General features: G+C 39.7%; 5 protein-coding genes across 7 annotated transcripts; 2 read left to right on the top strand and 3 right to left on the bottom strand.

Moving 5' to 3' along the window:
- Nucleotides 1-83: 83 nt before the first annotated feature.
- LOC115763867 (rho GTPase-activating protein 92B) lies at nucleotides 84-10,026 on the top strand. 2 transcript variants are annotated; one of them, XM_030706645.1, is made up of 5 exons: nucleotides 84-325; nucleotides 643-908; nucleotides 3,601-3,776; nucleotides 7,934-8,900; nucleotides 8,964-10,026. In XM_030706645.1, the coding sequence occupies exons 1-5, from the start codon at nucleotides 279-281 to the stop codon at nucleotides 9,800-9,802; spliced, it is 2,295 nt and encodes a 764-aa protein (XP_030562505.1). In that variant the 5' UTR covers nucleotides 84-278; the 3' UTR covers nucleotides 9,803-10,026. The 2 variants fall into 2 exon arrangements, with proteins under 2 accessions (XP_030562505.1, XP_030562503.1); XM_030706643.1 differs by having other exon boundaries at nucleotides 89-325; nucleotides 8,961-10,026.
- Nucleotides 10,027-11,515: 1,489 nt separating this feature from the next.
- LOC115763757 lies at nucleotides 11,516-12,108 on the bottom strand. Its single transcript, XM_030706471.1, has 2 exons — nucleotides 12,027-12,108; nucleotides 11,516-11,961 (listed from the first exon to the last, which is right to left on the bottom strand). Exons 1-2 carry the CDS (start codon nucleotides 12,074-12,076, stop codon nucleotides 11,658-11,660), a joined length of 354 nt encoding a protein of 117 aa, XP_030562331.1. The 5' UTR covers nucleotides 12,077-12,108; the 3' UTR covers nucleotides 11,516-11,657.
- LOC115763756 lies at nucleotides 12,093-12,627 on the bottom strand. Of its 2 annotated transcripts, none has more exons than XM_030706468.1 (2): nucleotides 12,330-12,627; nucleotides 12,093-12,255 (listed from the first exon to the last, which is right to left on the bottom strand). In XM_030706468.1, the coding sequence occupies exons 1-2, from the start codon at nucleotides 12,541-12,543 to the stop codon at nucleotides 12,116-12,118; spliced, it is 354 nt and encodes a 117-aa protein (XP_030562328.1). In that variant the 5' UTR covers nucleotides 12,544-12,627; the 3' UTR covers nucleotides 12,093-12,115. The 2 variants fall into 2 exon arrangements, with proteins under 2 accessions (XP_030562328.1, XP_030562329.1); XM_030706469.1 differs by having other exon boundaries at nucleotides 12,175-12,255; nucleotides 12,326-12,627.
- A 484-nt stretch (nucleotides 12,628-13,111) lies between these two features.
- Nucleotides 13,112-14,969, bottom strand: LOC115763895 (solute carrier family 22 member 3). Its single transcript, XM_030706673.1, has 3 exons — nucleotides 14,282-14,969; nucleotides 13,562-14,212; nucleotides 13,112-13,479 (listed from the first exon to the last, which is right to left on the bottom strand). The coding sequence occupies exons 1-3, from the start codon at nucleotides 14,967-14,969 to the stop codon at nucleotides 13,112-13,114; spliced, it is 1,707 nt and encodes a 568-aa protein (XP_030562533.1).
- A 1,836-nt stretch (nucleotides 14,970-16,805) lies between these two features.
- LOC115763894 (putative fatty acyl-CoA reductase CG5065) lies at nucleotides 16,806-19,654 on the top strand. The gene is made up of 8 exons (XM_030706672.1): nucleotides 16,806-16,854; nucleotides 16,916-17,140; nucleotides 17,221-17,288; nucleotides 17,354-17,449; nucleotides 18,190-18,644; nucleotides 18,708-18,985; nucleotides 19,048-19,258; nucleotides 19,588-19,654. The coding sequence occupies exons 1-8, from the start codon at nucleotides 16,806-16,808 to the stop codon at nucleotides 19,652-19,654; spliced, it is 1,449 nt and encodes a 482-aa protein (XP_030562532.1).
- The last annotated feature ends 60 nt before the right edge of the window (nucleotides 19,655-19,714 follow it).

Here is a 19,714-nt window from a genome sequence, read left to right as displayed (position 1 = left end):
ATATACCCAATAATAGTATTTTATGCTTGCACATATCGATATTTAGACTCTTTGGGCATGCAATGACAGCCATCGATAGTTGATCGATATCAAAATACCTCGACTTTACATCATTTTTCCGTAATTCGTCGACCGAGAATGACTAATTTTTGCCAGTGTTTAAAAATATTTGTAAATGCCGAGTTAATTTAATACAGCAAAATAAACCACAACAAAGTGCATTTTGTTTTTGTAAAACGTAAAAAGGCGGTCGGTAGCGTGTGCAAAGCGGCAACAAAATGAAGAAACAATTTGCAAAAATAAAAATTGCTGCTGAAAATTTAAGGTAAGTTCAAAGGCCAGGGGGCAGGCAGGCAGGCAGCGGCAACCGTAAAGACGCGACGACTTCCAAAAGAGCCAGACAAAAGCGCAAGCAGCCAGTGGCGGGCTCAGGTGTTGCCTCATAACAACAACAACAACAACAACAGCAACAACAAACATAACACAAATCAATGCCAAAATAAAGCGCAGCGCTTACGTTTTTTATATGCATGTTTCTTACGTAGCTGATGACCTAACGGCATTTGTGTAATGGCATTTACATATATATCGGTGTCAGTATAGTGATTTGTATCTGTATTTGTTGTGTTTTTCTTAATATAGATCTACAAAATCGGACTGCAAAGATTCTGAGCTTGAGACCATTGAGAAACAGGTGGACCGATATCGCGAAACCATTGAGAAAATTGTGCGCAAATTACCAGCGCACAGTGGCAGCAGCAGCAGCAGCAGCAATGGCACCGTTACCATCGAGGAGCACGACAAGCGCATCAAGAAAAACAGTCACTACAAGATTGCCCAGGCGCTGGACGAAACCGCCAAGGAGTTGCCCAAGGATATGCCGTTGCACAAGGTTCTAGCGAATTGCGGTGAGTAAATCCAAGGGGAGCGTATGCGTGTGTGTGTGTACTTACTAGTGCGTGTGTGTGTATGTGTGCTTTTATCGGCGTCTTGCTGGTTGTGATAAGGGCGCCAGCTAGAAAAAAATCTAAATTGAAAAAAATTGAATACGAAACCACATAAAATGCGCAAGGTGTGCACAGTTATGTTTGCGTGCATATGTATATGTAAGTAGGCGCATAAATGTCTATGCATATGCTCTGATGACTGTGTGTCATGGGCTTGCGTGCGTTTTGTGCGTGTGTATGTGTGCTTGTCTTTGTGTGTGTGTGGCCTCGCCTTGTCTGCGCTTGGCCTTGTGGCATTTATATTTCTCAACATCGAAGTCGATTATTATACCCTATACCCAGTCAAAACAACAACAATAGGGTGTGGTGCTCGTGAGCCCCGACTTTATAAAGTATATTTTATTGGTCAGCAGAAGTCGATCTGCGCTGTCTTTTTGAATACGTCAATTTGGAACAACATAACTCCTTTGTTCTGTCGTAATAGATAAAGTTCGATTTTCAGCTGCTGCAATTTATAAAAGCAATAGGCAGTCAATTTAGTGCATAGCTTCTTATATGTATGTGTATTGTACACCGAAAAAGCAATTTTCTATTTTAGCATAGCTTCTTCCCTCACTTTCCTTAAATTAAACAGTCACTTATTTTGAGTTATTTAATTTTCAAAACGTCTTTATTTTGAGTACGTTCTTATATAGAAAAATACAAATATATGCAGTCTAAGTGCAGGGTGTCTGCTAGTCAGCAACACTCCTCCAGAGTTGTCGCTGCTGCTTAGCGCGTTTTTTAATCATTATAATAATTTTTATGGTGATTTTTTTTCGTTGCTTTCTTTTCAACAGTCATTCGCTGCCGCTGTCTTGCGGTTTGCCGCTCTTATTTTTATTTGCCTATCTATTTATAAAGGTTTTGTTTTCGTTTTTATTTATTTTTTTTGTTTTGATTGTTATTGTGTTTATGTGTATTTATTAAGCCTCGCACCCGCCAGGCAACACCCGCTCTTTTATGCCCGGTTACATTTTTTTATTTCTCTATCGAAACTTCATTGGTCATTTCATTAAAAAAAAACCCAGGTAAAAGTGAACTGCAATAATTATGTTATGATTACGATACGCAGACCAAAAAGTAAAAGTTGTGCCAAAAATAAAAAAAACACTCACATTCTCATACAACCTCCTACATATACAACCCCCACACCTTATTTTGTTTTAGCGTTTCGCTCTCTTCTCCCACTCTTTATCGCATTACTCATTATTGACTCCACTGACACTTTTAGCATGCCACACACACATACCACACACACACACACACGTACACGAGCACAGCAGATGCGTGCTGCAATTGCAATTTAGCTACTCTGCCAGCGTCGACAGCAGCAGAGACAGCGCATCAACATTTACAGCTATAAATTACCTTGGTTCAACTTTTATTTGATTAGTTTTGTCCGCAGCATTATGACATAAGGCAAAAGTAAAGCCTTTGTTCGGCCTGCATGCAAAAGTAGGTGAACTATTCAAGTATAAAGCTCTCCAGTTTTCTCATTTGTCGCTTTGTACGTCTATTGTGTAAGCTTTGGATTTATCAGCTCCATATTTGAATTTATACAAATTTCACGTACACAAATGCTTAACAGGGTTGCGTTTGTATAAATAAATAAATAATATAGAGTAAAGCCAATCACTTTTATATATTGCTAAATTTGTCGTGTTTCACGCAAACATTTTCAGTTCCCATTTCTATTTACTAGTTACATAAAGACATTTTATTTTGAAACAGGGTTTTAAATAAAAAAGAGATCATTTTTTACATGATATTTACAATATTTAAGTAATTTTAATATTAAATTTTTGGACAGTTAAGAATTACATATATAACCTAAAAATGCTTGTAAATTTAAAATGATAATTTATATAATAATTCTTTTTTTTTGAATATGTTTATCTTCTCTTATTTTCTCTTAAGTTGGTCTCAATTGCTTATTGAAATATTTTATGAATTTTCGATCTATTAACTTGTGTCTGTTTTAATATTTTCCTATGTTTTCGATAGTTTTGGTTATTTTCACGTATTTGCTCCACTGTCTCAAGTGTGCCCTTTTTCAATTTATTTCTTAGCCACGGCGCGCTTCAATTCCACCTCCTCGCTCCATCACCTCGTCTTCTCGTTGCCACTCAAAAAAGAAGCGAGCATATCTTCAATTTTATACTTCAGTGGTGTTGTCGCCCCTCCCTTCTGCCTGTGACGGCGCCCCTATTGTTGTGTGATAGGCTCTGCTGCTGGCGGCGGCGGCGGCATCGACGGCGTCAACGGCGTCGTCGCACTCAACACAATTATCACAATTTTGCTTACTCAGCTTCGTCAGAGAAGCTAGTGACGCCCCCGTGCCCGCTGTCCCAATGCATGGCCCACAACTATGAACCGGCAGAACAACAACAACACACAGCAACAACAGTTGCTACCGTCCGTTCGGCAACGATAAGGTCTTAAATAAGCATTGACTTCCTCACTTAGACACTAGGGAATACACACGCACGTACACACACACACACACACACACACACACACACACACAGAGTGGTACCTTACACACACACTCGTACTTTACATCATCAACTAAAGAGTTGTATTTATTTAAAAACTCTTTCGCAATTTGCAGGCGAACTGGAGAAGACAATCGCCGAGTGCAGCATAGAGAGCGAACTGGAAACGGAGACGAAAGTTGTGCGGCGCTTAAAAAACATCTTAGATAAAGAAATACAAGAGATCTCAACGCTAAAGCGTAATGTGTCGCGCACATTACAGGAATATACCTCACTGAAACGGAGCCATGAGGTAAGTTTTCCCAATCCTAACCAAAACGGGCAGCGCATAAATCTTTTTCTCTCTGCATTAAATGTTTGATGCACAGTAAAAAAAAAGTAAGATCGAGTAATATTCTTTGACTATATTCCTTATAGAAAATTAAATTAAAATAAGAGTACATCCAGTTGCTCGTTAAGTAAATCCTTTAAAGGTTTTGCCGTTTCGAAAGCACTTAATAATTCAATGAACAATAATTATATTCTAAACTCAAGTAAATAGGGGTAAAATGTGTATAATAGTTTCTGTTATATCCATAAGGATCCATCTTTGACTCGAGTCGTATAAGCCCGTCAATTACGGACTCTATTATGTTTCCATGAAATTGGAAAAAAATCAATATCGAAATCGTGTTTTTGAGCATATCTCAGATCTTATAGGAGCAAGATATATCAAATCTCTCTGTCCTGACTGACTGATCAGTGATCAGTGATCAATGCACAGCCCAAACCGTAAAAGCTAGGAAGGTGAAATATTCATTGTATAAATTCCACCCGCATGTGTAGAAATATCGCGAAAAATGGTTGCATGAAAGTTTTTTGCTTACCGCCCGGTCGGCTTGAATAACATTTTCAAAGATCTTTGGGAGAATATATTTGATACGTTCTTGGGTGGCCAATGCTGATCAAAGGTTTAATAAACGAAAGATTATGCACCAGCTTCAAGATTCTCACGGCAAGACTAGCATGGGCTAAAATTGTTGATTCCAACACTTGGTTCTTTATTTGATGCAGTTAAAACGTAATTTTAATTAGAAGTGGAGATCAATATGGATATATATATATATTTCAACTATACACAGGTGTGTACTTTTATCTGACTAGTTTTTTGCTACTTTTGGTTAATTAGGAAATATGCAGCTCGTAAATTATGAGCAGCTGGTCAAGTTGTTTGTGATAATAGCGTAGCTCTTATCCAAATTGAGGAATTCGCTTAGGATACGCTGAAAGAATACAATTGCAAAGCGGAGCGTCAACGGCGTCAAAGTATGACAATAACAATAACATCAACAACAATAACAATAGCAATATTAACTATTTATACAAGTTCTCCGTTGCTTTGTGCCGTGTGCGTGTGCTCGCCTTTAAATGGAGCGCAAGCCACAATGCACAGTGGGCCGAGAGTCATTATTTATAGCACGACAGGCCTCGTATAACAAACATGGTTCTCGAATTTGTTTGAATAATGCCACTTTATTGCTCGTAAGGTAAATAGAAACTTTAAATATACTTGGTATAATGCAATTGAGTTGAATTAAAATTGGGATTAATATCGTTTTGTGTGTTTTCCAAGATATTTTTGTGTACTCTCAACAAATACTCCTCATTAATAAAAAACGAGCGCAAGTTCGTATTTTAATGAGTTTTTGTTGAATGGAAAAGCGTTCAATTTACTTTCCAATTATTTCAATTGATGTTAAGTAAAGTTGTGTACTCTGTATTCTTCTCATTATCTGATAGGATTGCCTATCAAATAGAAATCTGCTTGTTTTTTATTTAAAATTGATAAAAGTTTCTAGCTAATTTAGCTTGTATTAGCTTATTTATTATTGTTGTTTTGAAAATTTGATAAATTTCTTAAGAAATATTTTCCGACTTCGTTTAATATATTTTACTTGGTTTTATATAACATAAATATGTTAGCTTACAGCGTGTAATTTATTATGTTATTTAACATAGCGTAAAAGTGTTTAATTTTCATACTTTTTCATATTACAGATATACGTTAGCTCTCTAGGAATATTTGCTCAGCTTCTTTTTTGGTCTTGTCATTATGTTCTCTTTTACAATATATTATAATTTCTCACTCGTTTTGAATTTTTTTCCAATTGAGTTTTAAGCACTGTTTTACATATAGTCGCAACCGGATGACAAGCGCCAGGCAAGAAAGCAATCAATTCTTTTTCTTCTTTTTAATTTCAGTATATGGTTTATTTCGTTCTTTTTCATTTTTATCATCTCACAATAGAATTGTTGCCATTGTTGTTATTTCTTTGTTGTTATTGTTGGGGCAAGCTATTCAATTTATGCGTCGCTTGGCGTCGCTTGTCTTTATGATATTGTCGCAGGATTGTTTGACATTTTGAACGGTTGCCGTTTCAATTTCTCTAGCTAATAAGCCGACTTTTGGCAGTACAGTGAAACCTCCACAAATAGGCAGCTTCTCCGATTTCGATAACATCGATTTTTACTGATTTTTAGAATTGTGCTTTAATATTCAGTTTATGTGCGGATTTTTCCTGCATTTTTTAATTATCTTTTAATTTTATCATTCTAAATGGGGTACATTTTGTATATTGGCGTTCGCTTTAGTGAGCTTCTGCTGTATAGCTTTTACTCTGGTTTTGCCGTTAATACTTTTTTTCGTACCTTATTTTTATGATGATTTTATATGTTATTAAATTTTTTTTTTTGCATTGCTTTCCGTTTTACAAGCCAAGACAACTCGACGACATGCTTTATGCCTTATATGGGTAGTCGGGTTGTTGTTGTTGTTCATACTTGTTGTTGTTGTTATTACTGTTTAAGGTGTCGGAAGACGTTCATTGACTTTAGCCGGACACCCAGTGACATCATAATTGAAAATTGAAGCAATGAGCGAGCAAGTCGCTTGGAATAACATCAACCTAGTATTAATTGTCCACTCGTATGTCATATCAAATTTAAGTAGAATTTCTTAAAGTTTATATGTGGCTATAGTTACCATAATCTTATCGGCACACCATAAAAATTAATGCGGCTCTGGCACTGGCTGGCAGCTAATCGACAGCTAGCATTTCATATTAGGAGCGCTCTAATTGAGCTCTATATGCGACATACTTATATACAAATTTTGTTGTTGTAGTACCTTGCTAACCTTTGGGCAGAGCTGGGGGAATGTTTGTTATGTTTGCAAACCGTCTCTCATACCCGCTTTCAACTCTAATGTAGGTCATTAGAGGTTATTACTTATAGTATATAAATGGACAGGTTGTGAGTCACACGCTGACTGCCATTGAAAGATGTTGTTTTGGGTTCAGTTTATAATTAGATGGTGGATGGCATTGTTTGCTCATTCACAGTTGCACATTGAAAGAGATAGAGATACTGGACAGAGTAAGAGAGAAGCAGAGAGTGAGTGAGAGACTTCAGTTTGTCACGATTTTGCTTATTTTTAGCAAACTTACGACTGTTCGGTTTATTGACGTAGGGGTAAAAGAGAATTGTACCGCGCGACGCGATAAGAAATATTATACAGCATTGTGCATACGGCTGATTAAATACACTAGCTAGCTAGCCAAGTATATCCATAAATAAATGTGAAGGGACTAATTATACGCGGAACTTCTCAAAGACTCAAAGAGAGCAATACACGCCCAAATTCGGTATATATAGTATACAGATATCCAGGATATTTTACTAATTTGTCAATAGACCAGCTACCTTATTTTCTTTACATAGACCTTGTACAAACTGTCCAGTATTAAAGCTTAATATATCCCATATTAATTACTTTAAGTTGTATCGCCTTTACCGCATAAGCTCAGATCCAATTCCATTTGTTTTAATTTATTATACTTTATATTACTATTACTTTTACAAATACTATATTATATGGATGAGAATTATTATCTGCTTCAGCTTAAGGCGTAACTTTCAGACTCTATTTCAACCTTGGATATATTTTCTCACTCCTTGTGCGACCCTATTCTGAGCTCTACTTAAATTCACAATTTTCTTATCAATAATCCGTTAAGTTGAGAGCTATGAGTCAAAGGTGCAACGCAATGCGGTATGTCAATTACCCGCAAATATCGGTCAGGCTGTGCACACGCCCATAAAAATGTACAATATTTACCTTGTAAATGTTCCCATTTGCGTGTGAAACAAAGAAATTGATTGCTGCAGCTGGTCACAGTGTATTTTTATAGGCCCCATTTAAGGGGCGAGTGGAACAATCACAGACACTTGTCGCGCTGCCACCTTTTAGGTGGGCATAGATAAGGGGCAAGCAGGGGTACTCAGTGTGAAGAAGCGTGTGAAAGTGACGCCAGTGGCAAACAAGAGAAAGACCCGCGAGATAGATTTCTTATCTCTTGGATGTTTGACTCAACTAAATCTATTCTCCGCCTTCGTTCTTTTCACTTTCAGGCTGCCATACGACTGGATGAGCCCGCGGCTAAGGTGAATCACATTAAGGGCCAGCAGGAGGAGTGCGAACTGAAGCTGGAAAAGGAGCGTGATGCGTGGGCGGCACAAATGCTGGAGCTTATTGCCAAAGAGGACGAGATTGTCAGCTGCATACGTGACTATGTGCTCAACCAAAGAAACTATCACGAACGTGCGCTGCAGCATGTGAATGAATCGCTGGCGCGCATTCAGGATACCATACAGGGCACGGAGAAATCGCGATTTGGCACCTCGCTCAAGGAGCATCTGCAGTCGACACATCGCGACATCTCCTACATTGTGGAGCTGTGCTGCTGTTGCCTCCTGGAGCATGGCCTAGAGGAGGAGGGTCTGTTGCGTGTGGGCTGTGCCAGCACCAAGCTGCGACGCATGAAGCACGCACTGGAGGCTCAGCATGTGAAAACACCCCTGCCACTGGAGTATCAGGATCCGCATGTCATTGGCTCGATATTGAAGTTGTATTTGCGTGAACTGCCCGAGCCACTGCTCACATATGCGTTATACAAGGATTTTATACGCATTGCGGAGCGGCACACCGAGGCGGAGCGCAAGACGGAGATTAAAGCAATATTGAACAAACTGCCCAAGGAGAACTATGCCAATCTGCGCTACCTCACACGCTTTCTGGCGCTGCTGCAGCAGCGGGCCGTGCACAATAAGATGAGCTCTCAGAATTTGGCGATTGTCATGTCACCGAACATGCTCTGGCCGCGCGTCGACAAGAGCAGCAATGCCCCAGCCGATTACATTGGCCAGGTGAACAGCTCCTCGGCAGCGAACATTATTGTCGAGCTGCTCATCAGTCAGTGGGACTATTTTTTTGATGGTGATGTCGAGTTCTATGTAACGCTGCAGCGTCAAAAACTGTTTGTCGAAGGCAAAAGCAAATCGAATTCCTCAAATGAGCATTTGGATAAGCACGATAGTGGTGAGTACTGAGGCAACCGACCATTCAGCAACTCCTTTTACTCTCTGCTTGTCATCCTAGAAGTCATGGAGAGTCCGCGCTATGGCACGCTGCGTCGCCAGAAACCCAATGCGCCCTCGCCGCCTACCAAAACAGAGGCCACCAGCAATGGCGTTGGCTCCAACCATCGTCCGCATGCCAAGGAGCTGTTCCCGCAGCAGGACGAAAAACCGGAAAAGCAGGAGAAGCCAGCAAAGCCGCCGCTGCCCAATCTGGCGCAGTTCCAGCAGCCGACAGCGTCCAGCCAGCCAACGCACACACAGCTGGAGGCGTTGCCGCCGCCGCCAGTGACGCCCGCCAAGCCCGTACCCATGACGCGCACACAGTTCTTTGGCTTGGATAATCTGCCTTCGCCCACGGCGGATCGCAGGAGCATCGATAGCATTGGCAGCTTTCGCTTAAAGCCAGATGTGCCACAAAAGCCGCAGCTGCCCAAGCGGCCCATGGTACTGGCAGTGGGCAGCGGCGGGCCGAAGGGCGACAGTAAAAGCGACGATGAGGCCATAACACCCACGCAGGCGACCATTGACAATAGCAATGGCAATGTACGTTACACCACGGAGAAGTTTATAGAGAAATTGCGACACGAAAATTGTGATACAAATGGCACGCGAGAGGAGGCGACAACGGGGGCACCGACAAATACAGCAACTAACACAGCAACAAATACAACTACAGCAGCAACAAGCATAGCGGGCAGGGAGCACAACCATAATCATGAACAGCCGCTAACAGCGGGAGATAAGGAGCAGCAGCCGCAAGCCACGCCGACCACACCCATATCGCCAAACTCATTTCAAACGCCCAAAAGGCCAACGGTGCCAGCGCCGCCGCCGCCAACAATACGCAAACAGGCGGAGTAATTGTAGTTAATAGCGAATCTTTAGTTAACCGGTGGCGCTTTCTATATGTTAACCCTAAGACTTGAACGCACATTAATTTAGTTAAAACAAAGCCTTTCGTTGCATTAAATATATATAAATATATATATGTAGAGTGAAAGCAACTTAATTCTGTATTCAGCATTTGTATTCTTTGCAATTTAAACTGTGTGTTTTATTTTAGCCATATGTTAAAAGATATACATAAACGATATATACACACACATATATATATATATATATATATATATATATATATATATATATATATATATATATATACTTATAAACATACATATATATAAGTCTGTAGTAGGCATTCATGAATTAACTCAATTTTGTCGAAATTTCACGCGAAAAATGTTCGTTTAAAAAAAAAAATTATTGTTATCCTTGTTTAAAAGGTTGTGATACACAGAAAAAAAGAAAAATTAAGGTTTGTGTTTCCTTAACTTTCCGTTGCTCTTGTTTCCCAATTTCTGAAAGACAATTTCTAATGTGATTTAAAATTTGTTGCCTTTGTTGTAAAATTTTTGTTACGCTTTGTACTTGCTGTTGGGCTTAATAAAAAACAACCAACTATTCTTTCCAGTTCGAAAAGAAGTAAAGCAAAACTCGAGCGTATTTTCTATGTACATATAGCATATAGTTTTAATTGAGGTCTTATCAATTTTAATTTGATGTACTCTGTATTTTTGCTTTATTAATTTGTAATGCAACTATTATTATTATTTTAATCTATAATAAACTGATGTATGAATATTTGTTGTGTATATAAAATATACATTAAAAAGTCATTTATGAGTTCATAAACGAAATATTTTACAAATTTTATTTTGTATATTTATATTTGTAAGTTGCAATCGTGAATATAGCTGAGCGTTTATTCAGGGCCTATAAAATATTAATATATGTGAACACAAAACTGTAAATGAAATATGTATGAGAAAAATCAAAATAATCCACTTGATTTTAAGAAATATAGATCAAGAAGGAACCCTTATAGCTTTTTATAAGCTTATAAGCAGTTCTATAGAACTCTACACAGGAAGATCTATATAAAAAGCTAGTAACCAGTTGTCGGCGTTTATCTGCGTAAAACTATTAAGCAATATTCTTCTCCTAGCTATAAACAGCTCTCTTTAATTTTCTTTTACAATTTACTTTTTATATCTTATAAAATATCCCATTTCTAAGCTGAACAAGTTAAGAACCAGGCACAATTAAGTCTAATATATGCTATTATTCAAACATTTTCAATTTTAATGTAACCTCACAAGATCATGGATAAATCGAAATATTTGTGCCATAATATAATTGAATACCTGAGCAAACATTTCTAAGGAAAGTAGAAATTTAACTTAAACAAAGAATTTGCACCGTACAACTTAACACTATCATATCTATACAAACACACTATATTTTCCAACTTAAAAAATAAAGCAAGTATTAACTATATAGGCGCTTAAACTGAAAGCAAGTGAAAGGAATTATAAAATTTATATAAAAACTGCAATTGCCGACGGTTAAAAAAACAATGACCAATTAAAATGAAAACGAAAACAAAAGGCAAAAATCTTAAATATAGTATTTTAGTAAGCTGAAAAGTTCATATAATGTTGAGAAATTTTTGAAATATATATTCTGCTACAATATTTGAATAAAAACGCTCGAACCATTTGCAGCATAAGTGATTGTTGTATTTCCAGAAAATCATATACAATATGATTAAGCAAATATATTAATATATAAAATCCATTTAGCATATAAGAACGTACTACTGTACGTATGGTTGATATCAAATAATTTAAGAAAAATACTATGTCTCAGTTGTAAGCTAGCTTATGGAGCTGTCTGCAGCGCTACAAAAATCGGGCGAGGCATGGGCGCCTGTGATGTGAAGGAAGTACAGCAGCTGATGGGAGTTGCCTGCTGATGTCTTTATGGCGTTTTCTGAAAGTTTTTGTACTGCAGGTTGCTCTGGCTGTTCCTTAGATTCTAGCTCACGCACATAATCCATAAAGTTATCCGCATTCAGAGGCGTCTCCGCGGCTTGCTTTGCATTGCCGCCCTCTTGGAGCTTACTTTGAAATTCGCTGCGATAATAATCATTAATCATGGACATCATGCTCTTGGAATACCTAGTGAGTAGGAAATAAAATAAGATATATTTACATAATAATAAGTATGTATAGCATAGCTGTACCAATAGATGATGCCTATAAGTAACATGCCCTGCATAAATGGGCCAACCATTTTGTCCTCTAAAATTTTTACTTAAGTCTTACGCTAGTTCTATTGTTGCTGTTGGCGTTCACGAAAGCTTTCCCACCATTGATTTAGCATATAGAACTGTTCCCTAATATTCGGCCAGGCCATGGTAACGATTAACATTACGGTGTTTGCAAAGACAAAAAGTTTCATCATCTCAAATGCTGAGAGGAGCAAGAAAATGATTCATATAAATAGGCATGCTTTGAATTTATATTTTTCTTGGGCATTTACAGACCCTCCGGCGTTCGCAGATAGTCCCCAAAGCCAGAGTTCAGATCCTGGTCTTGCTCATCCTTGTGCTCATGCAGCTGCTGATCCTTGTTACCCTTGCTTTTGTCCTCCGTCTTGTCCTTGTGGCCGCCGTGGCCGTGACCTTTGCCGTGTCCGCTCTGCTTGTGCTTGCCGTAGCCTGTTGATGTATTGGCAAAGGCAGATTTCTTGGATTTCATTGCATCCAAATGGAGCACAAACAGCAGTTGCTCGCGGTCTCTTTATCCTTGTATACGACGTCTGTTGGCCACGTCCCAACGGCACGAAAGCTGCTCCCACAATGACAAGTCGCCACAATTAGCCACATGGCGCTATGCTGAGACTCTTGGCAATTTTATGGTTTCGTTTTTATTGATTTGCAATTCTTACTAGTTCTTTTGTTGGGGGGCAGGCAAATCAGGTGAATTTACGGACACAAAAAGACTGTCAGTAGAGCAATGCGCTTAAGATATCTATGCCTATTATTTTGGTGTCAGCTTTGAACGCCGAATTGGCTAGCGCACAGGGCGAGGGGGGGGGGGGGGGGCGGTGTGTTAACAAACTTCTAAATATATGTATGGAATAAATTTGTATAGATTTATTTGTTTATAATATCAATATCATCAAATTTAATTCGCACTCTTGGATTGGATTCATAAACATTATTATTATAGTCAAGGCTTATAGATAATCACAAATTTATTCCTAGCTAGGCTAAGGTAATTCTAGGGATAACATAACTGATTAAATTGTTCTAACTATCACATATTACAAATGCGTGCTGTAGCTGTTGTCAACTTTCTTGTGCTGCTGCTGCGTCTCCGGCTGGTACTCCTGCTCCGGCCTTGCCTCGAGGGGCGTACGCAGGCAGCAAGTGCAAATGCCGCCCAGAATAACCAGCACACAGAAAGTGGACAGAGAGAGGGCAATGTTGAGCTGCTTTAGCACCGTGAGAAACGAGGCGGAGAGCAGCCAGACCCGCGCCCAGGTGACCACCGAGAAGGCAAAGGTGCCACGTCTCTGCGGCGGCAGACATTCACCCATGCAGGCGATGAGCATGGACTGGGCGCAGGATACGCCCACCTTCGGCAGTGCGGCAAAGAACATCCATAGAATAATCTCATAGACTTCGGGCACTGAAAGCTGCAGAGTTTTAGTCATCCTTAAGTTGAGCAAATATTTGTATATATATATAATTATATATATATATAAACCCACTCTGTACATCATTGAAGAACCAGCACAGACAGCCAACGGCGCCGCCCACAATGCAGAAGCCACCCGCCCACTGCCACTTGCGGAAGTTGTGCCACAGGCACAGGTAGACGGCTAGCAGGCAGCCAATCAGCTCCGCCAGGCCTATGGCCATGGTATTGGGCGTCAGGTAGTCACGGCCAAAGGAGCGTATATTCAGCAGCAGACCCATGTGGCTGATCAAAAAGGTGGCCAGTGCCATGTGTGTGGCCAGCATATGGAGCTTGGCCTGCGGATGGCCATGCCAGAGCTCCAGCCAGCGGGCGGGTGCGGGCTGCGTGCGCAGCCGCTCGCTAAGCAGCTCCAACTGCAAGCCGAGATCACGGGTCAGCCGGTGGCTGCGTTCATTGATGCGTGCCGCATGTTGCAGCAGCTGCTGGACGTGCTCGACGGCAGCAGTTGGTTCCGCATGCTGCAGCAGCCAGCGCGGCGAGTCCGGCAGCCAGGGCAGCAGCAGGACAAAGGCAAATGTCAGCGAGGTAATGCCCACATAGATCTGTCGCCAGCTGTGAGCAAATGCAGCAATGGCCGGCAGCAGGATGACGCCAATGGACCAGAAGCTGTCATAGAGCAGCAGCACGCTCTGCCGACCCTTGCCCGCCGTTATGTCACTAACTAAAGAAAGGAGAAGAATGGAGGATGCTAAAGAGCCTGACTTGGACTTCAAGCTGCAGGTGTACCCACATATAACCTGACCGGCGGTCATCATGAGGCAGCAGCAGACCGCGGACAGGCAGCGGAAGGAGCAGTGCAAACTGAAATCGTTGACCAGCCCGGTGGCCGTGCCGCAGCCGATCAGGCCCCAAATGCCGGATATGTATACCCGACGTGGACTGAGCACACGCATCAGCCGGGTGGCCACAACGCCGCCGACAAACATGCCGAACAGATGCCAATACTGCGACCAGGCCACAAAGATATCGCACAGGCAGACCAAGTCGAATTCCATGATGAGCGAGCGAAAGCTGTGAGCATAGTTGAATTGCTGGCACTGACGCATGGCAAAGTTGCCCTCACCATAGGCAACCAGCACAGAGCACTGATCCGCCGAGACGCTGGTGTTCCCCATGCCGCTATAGACGCTCGTGTCGCACCAATATTCCTCGTTCGGATACAGTTCCGGCGCCGTGAATATGATTAGGGCCATGAACCAGGCAGCGGGCAGCTTGCACAGAAAAATTATCAGCACAGAGCGCAGCTGCCAGATACCAAAGTCACCCAGCACCTGCCCGATGACATCCTGCCCAGTTGTTGGAGCTGCTGCCATATCCTGCTCCACATCCTGGCTGCCATGTATATAGTTTAGTTGGGCATGTGCCTCCGCCGTGTGTGCTTTTCTTTGGCTACCATTGGGCCTGTAGCTTCCGTCCATCTTTCAGCTGTGTACATATATAATCCAGTAGCCACGTCTGGTGGGTTTCGAACCTCCAGCATAACTGCGACTGCGCTAGCGCTTGGCGCAGCTAGCTGAACTTCTGGACAATTGCGGAGCAGAAGGCACAGTTGGTGCTAGTCAACGATATCGTCGCTAATCAAATTGTCACTTTAATAAAAATTCAGGTGTCTTCAATTGTTCACCCCTTGCAAATAGCGACTGCTCCTAAACGATTATGTCAATAGGAATGTCTTCTTGTTTTTTTTGTAAAGGTTTTCCATTAGGGCTATAATACTATAGACACAAACTTTTGCCAGACACTGTTTAGCTTTTTATAAAAGATACGAATTTCACGTGACGTCCTTTGCATTTAGTAAACACAATGTGTGAAAAAAATTCTTTAATTAATCTATTTGTAATGTTTAAGGATTTGGTGGTGAGCTCAGCAAAGAATTCCTACTCAAAATTTACATATGTAAGTTTATGCTCTCTGTTTATATAATACAAGGGGACTCTCAGTTATTTTTAGGACTTTTCTTTTAGATTGGTTTGTCTTAGTTCTTTTATGAATATTTTAGAGTTAATGCATATGCATAAATATAGCTTTTCAAGGCTTTCACTAGAAGAGCTCTCAAAATTTACTTTTATTTGTAGAATGTTTCTCTAATATAATCGATTTATACTGTTAATTATTAAATAGCCTCTCTTAATGTCATTTAAAGATATATTATGTATATAAATATATGTATTTAAAGATATATATTTTCAATTAGATATAATTACAACTACGATTATTGGCCAGCCCAAAAACTTGTTAAGCCTTGAATATACTTCAAAAAAGGCAGCTATTACCCGCTATAAATATTAGGACAGCGTTAATATTTATATTTTATATATTTATAGGAGCAAGATAGTAATTGAGCCTACTATCTCTGGAAAACCTCATTATACGAGAGAGAGAGGAAAAGGTTTTCAGCCATGCTTAAAGCTATTATAGCCGAGTCTCCAACCTTCAGTTTCTTACTGCGCCACCTAGCGGATGTACAATCAAGTAGAATCAGAGGTTTCATGTGGCTCTATCTAATCTGTATAATTTGAATGGTGGAATTGAATTAATAAAAAAATAGCAGTTCGCTATCGTAGAAATTAAAAGGAAAATAATAAGTATTAGTTAAGTTCTGAGAAAGATAGAAAATTTTTAACTATATAAAATATTTACATCTTAACATATATTTCTTTAAAAATATTAGATTGTGCTTTTTGTAGATATTTTCAAGAGTTTTCCGATCACTCTCATTGTCAAAGATTTAACTTTTATTAAGGAATCTGAAGGCAAAATATGATATATTGTTGAGGTTATGTTGGGTTAACTTGGCTAAGTTCACAGTAGTTAAGGTTATGTAAGATAAAGTAAGGTTAGGTTTATAAAAATAGGGTTAGGTAAGGCTTGCTTAGGTACGCTGAGGTTAGTTTAGGTTAGATAAGATAAAGTGATAAAGTTAAGGTTAGCTTAAGAACGCGACTAGCTCAGGGTCGTGGTCTATTCTGGGTCTATTTAAGTAATCTTATGTAAGTTCCCGTCAAGGTGTTACGCCGCAAAGTTTAAGCCAATTCAAGTCCAAACTTCAATCAAAAGTTGCGAAAAACTTGTTTTTATAGGTTTTGAAGAGTCCGCTGTTGTTTTTGTTGTTGTTAAAGTCTTTTCACTTTCATTGCAACAACAATTAGCAAAGTTAAGTAAACGGCGTTGCAGTTGCAAGCTGAGAGAAAAGCCCCTGCAAACAGTTGCATTCATGCCACGACAGTGGCCACAACGTGCTGTAGCCAGATATAATGGAAGCCCAGTTGGATATTTATAAAGATGCAGTCATCTTCATCACAGGCAAGTCTTGAATAACTTATTTTTACCATTTATATTTTCTTTATGCACTTTTACTCGATAGGCGCCACTGGTTTCGTTGGCAAAGCGCTGCTGGAGAAGTTGCTCTGGAGTTTTCCACAAATTAAACGCATCTACATGCTCATCAGAGCCAAGGCTGGCGACTCGCCTGAGCAGCGTTTCCAGAATTTCCTACAAAATTGCATATTCCAGCGCTTGCGCAGCGAATATCCCACACGTCTTCAGAAAATCTCGTATTTCGCGGGCAACATTGAGGATGATAATTTTGGTAAGAGTCGGAGACAAGTCGGAGAGTGAAAATATTGAAAACAACATTAAAGCTTTTGCTTATTTTCTAAATACCAACAGGTTTGGCTGAACGGGACAGAGGCGAGCTGTGCGCGCAGGTTAACATTATTTTTCACAGTGCCGCGACGGTAAGTTCCAGTTTCATACAGTCTGTTCATATACATAGAGGTATTTAGATAATGATTGCTCACAGGTGCGCTTCAACGAGTGCCTCAATGTGGCAGCACGCGTCAATTCCGTGGCCACCTACAATTTGCTGGAGATGTGCAGGCAAATGAGGGAACTTAAGGTAATTCTTTAATTTATTCCTACGAATTTTTCTAAAAATCAACTTCGAAACGATTAGTATTAAATAATGTTAAAGCAATTGAGAACTTTCTATGTACTTCAAAAGCCTTAAGTTACTTTTCTACCTCCTAGACTTAAGTTTAAAATTTGATTATTTTAACGGATTTTCGAAATTTCCAATAACTGCAAGTGTAAACAGCTTAGTATCAAATAATTTAAAATAATTGAGCTCAAAACCAGAAGTTCACATGTACTTTAACAACTTTAAGGCACTTTGTGACTACTGATTATTATAATGCAATGAAATGAAAATGGAAGCTTAATGTTAAATTCCTCAAATTCAGCGGATCGGATCTGGATCAATAGGCCTTCAAGAATTATACGTAGAATTCGTAAATAATATCTGGAGAAGCGAGAAATATAAAAAGAAAGCGTTTAAATATAATTACACAAGCTGTTTTAATAATTAACCAGAACTTAAATTTAAGTTTTTATCTATTTTAATCTAATGAACTTTCGGTGAAACTATAAACTTTATTAAAAGCTTTAAGAAGCTTTCCAATTAGTATCAGAAAACTTGCAAAATCAGTGAAAGTCGTAATTTGTTAAGAAACATTGCTAGAAAACTAATAATAGATGTAGATTGGAAAAATATAAAAAGAAAAGAATGTTTAAGTTTAACTTTCTGTTATTGCCTTTTTTTACTTCTTGTCTTATATTTACAACACTTATATTTTACAGCGTTTTCTCTACGTCTCCACTGCCTACTGCAATCCCGGACGCAAGTATGTGGATGAATGCATTTATCCCACACTGCCGCCCGTGAATTGGCAGCAATTTCTGAGCTGCACTAAGAAAATACCCGAAGACTATCTGAATCGCCTGGCCGACTATATAAAGGGTCCACATGTAAACACCTACACATTCACCAAGTCCATAGCCGAGCAGATTGTGAACTCCTACAGGCACCTAATACCCATTGTCATAGTGCGTCCCTCGATTGTGACGGCTGCCTATAGGGAGCCATATCCCGGCTGGATCGATAATATACAGGCGATCAGTGGCATTATGATGGAAATCGGCAAGGGCGGCATTAGCAGCATTTTGGGGGATAAGGATCTGATCTGTGATATTATCCCAGTAGACTTTGTGGTCAATGCGATGATCATGATGGTGCACAAGGCAGAGCTGGGCAGGTGAGTGGACAGCGGAAAACTTTCTAAGACTTCTGACTCTAGATAGAGTTTATTCACTTGCAGCATCAGCATCTGCAATGCCACATCGGGCGTAACGAATCCCATTAGCTGGCAAAGATTGGGTGATCTGACCATGAAATGGGCACGCATATATCCCACCAAGCGCATGATTATGTTTCCCAACTTCAAGTATCGTCGTGGCGCCCTGAGGCACGATCTCGCCGTGTGGATGCTGCATTTTGTGCCCGCTTTATTTATGGATCTGCGTACCTTGTTGCTGGGCTCCAAGCAGCGCTTTGTCACGCCCATTGCCAAGAAATTTCGACAGGCCTGTCTGGCGGGTGGAGACTCTACACACTTAGGCTTTACAGAACTTTATATTATATATTTTCTTTATTCTCAGGCAGTTTCTTTTCGCTGAATGAGTGGATCTTTAAAAATCGCAGCCGGTTTTATTTTAAGCGTTTAATTGACAACGGCACATTCCCCATGCTCTACTGGAATCTGGAAGAGCTCAATTATGATGATTATGTCAGACGTCATATGATAGGCATAAATAAATATTTACATCGCGAAAAGTTTACAGTCGACGCGAATAAAATGCAGGTGACCAGGTAAGTTTCAATAAATTATTTGCCGGTATTATTCGGCTTTGTCAGGCAAGTGTTGTTCAGTTAAATAAGAATTTCCATTTTTAGAATTGGTAAAACATAAACATTGTTAGTTAAACCTTTCAAAAAGAAAAAGGCTAAGAAACAAATAATTTGATATAACAATTTTCTATCAATTTTCCACCCTTATGAGTGCAATTTCCAAAAATAAAATAAAATTTAATTGATAACTCTTACGATTTGGGCTGGGCGTTGCTCTTCAATCAATCAGTCAGTCAATCAGCGGTTGGCACTCAAATCTATTATTAAAATCTTTCTTTGAATATTTGTAGAATCTATTGGTTCTGGATTTTTGCGCATCTGTGCTTCTACATGCTGTTGGTCTTTGTGCTATTATAGACCTGTTTGTCAATCGTCAATAATAAATTGCTTGGCTTTAACTAATCACAGAGAATTGAG

The sequence above is a fragment of the Drosophila novamexicana genome, unplaced genomic scaffold (genome assembly GCF_003285875.2).
Source record: "Drosophila novamexicana strain 15010-1031.04,08,12 unplaced genomic scaffold, DnovRS2.1 tig00000770-arrow-pilon, whole genome shotgun sequence".
Taxonomy (NCBI): Eukaryota; Metazoa; Arthropoda; class Insecta; order Diptera; family Drosophilidae; genus Drosophila; species Drosophila novamexicana.
Note: the sequence above shows the minus strand (reverse complement) of the source record. Positions and strands in the feature narration are given on the sequence as shown.

What these genes read in the sequence shown, in the direction of transcription:
- LOC115763894 (XM_030706672.1), top strand. Translation starts at nt 16,806, where the DNA reads ATGGAAGCCCAGTTGGATATTTATAAAGATGCAGTCATCTTCATCACA. An exon ending in TCGACAGGCCTGTCTGGCGG is followed by an intron (nt 18,986 to 19,047) that starts GTGGAGACTCTA and finishes CTTTATTCTCAG; the next exon opens with GCAGTTTCTTTTCGCTGAAT. An exon ending in AATAAAATGCAGGTGACCAG is followed by an intron (nt 19,259 to 19,587) that starts GTAAGTTTCAAT and finishes GAATATTTGTAG; the next exon opens with AATCTATTGGTTCTGGATTT.
- LOC115763867 (XM_030706643.1), top strand. Translation starts at nt 279, where the DNA reads ATGAAGAAACAATTTGCAAAAATAAAAATTGCTGCTGAAAATTTAAG. An exon ending in ATTGCTGCTGAAAATTTAAG is followed by an intron (nt 326 to 642) that starts GTAAGTTCAAAG and finishes TTCTTAATATAG; the next exon opens with ATCTACAAAATCGGACTGCA. An exon ending in TTTGGATAAGCACGATAGTG is followed by an intron (nt 8,901 to 8,960) that starts GTGAGTACTGAG and finishes TTGTCATCCTAG; the next exon opens with AAGTCATGGAGAGTCCGCGC.
- LOC115763757 (XM_030706471.1), bottom strand. Translation starts at nt 12,076, where the DNA reads ATGGTTGGCCCATTTATGCAGGGCATGTTACTTATAGGCATCATCTAT. An exon ending in CTTATAGGCATCATCTATTG is followed by an intron (nt 11,962 to 12,026) that starts GTACAGCTATGC and finishes CCTACTCACTAG; the next exon opens with GTATTCCAAGAGCATGATGT.
- LOC115763756 (XM_030706468.1), bottom strand. Translation starts at nt 12,543, where the DNA reads ATGAAATCCAAGAAATCTGCCTTTGCCAATACATCAACAGGCTACGGC. An exon ending in CTATCTGCGAACGCCGGAGG is followed by an intron (nt 12,256 to 12,329) that starts GTCTGTAAATGC and finishes TGCTCCTCTCAG; the next exon opens with CATTTGAGATGATGAAACTT.
- LOC115763895 (XM_030706673.1), bottom strand. Translation starts at nt 14,969, where the DNA reads ATGGACGGAAGCTACAGGCCCAATGGTAGCCAAAGAAAAGCACACACG. An exon ending in GACCGCCGGTCAGGTTATAT is followed by an intron (nt 14,213 to 14,281) that starts GTGGGTACACCT and finishes TCCTTTCTTTAG; the next exon opens with TTAGTGACATAACGGCGGGC. An exon ending in GTTCTTCAATGATGTACAGA is followed by an intron (nt 13,480 to 13,561) that starts GTGGGTTTATAT and finishes TGCAGCTTTCAG; the next exon opens with TGCCCGAAGTCTATGAGATT.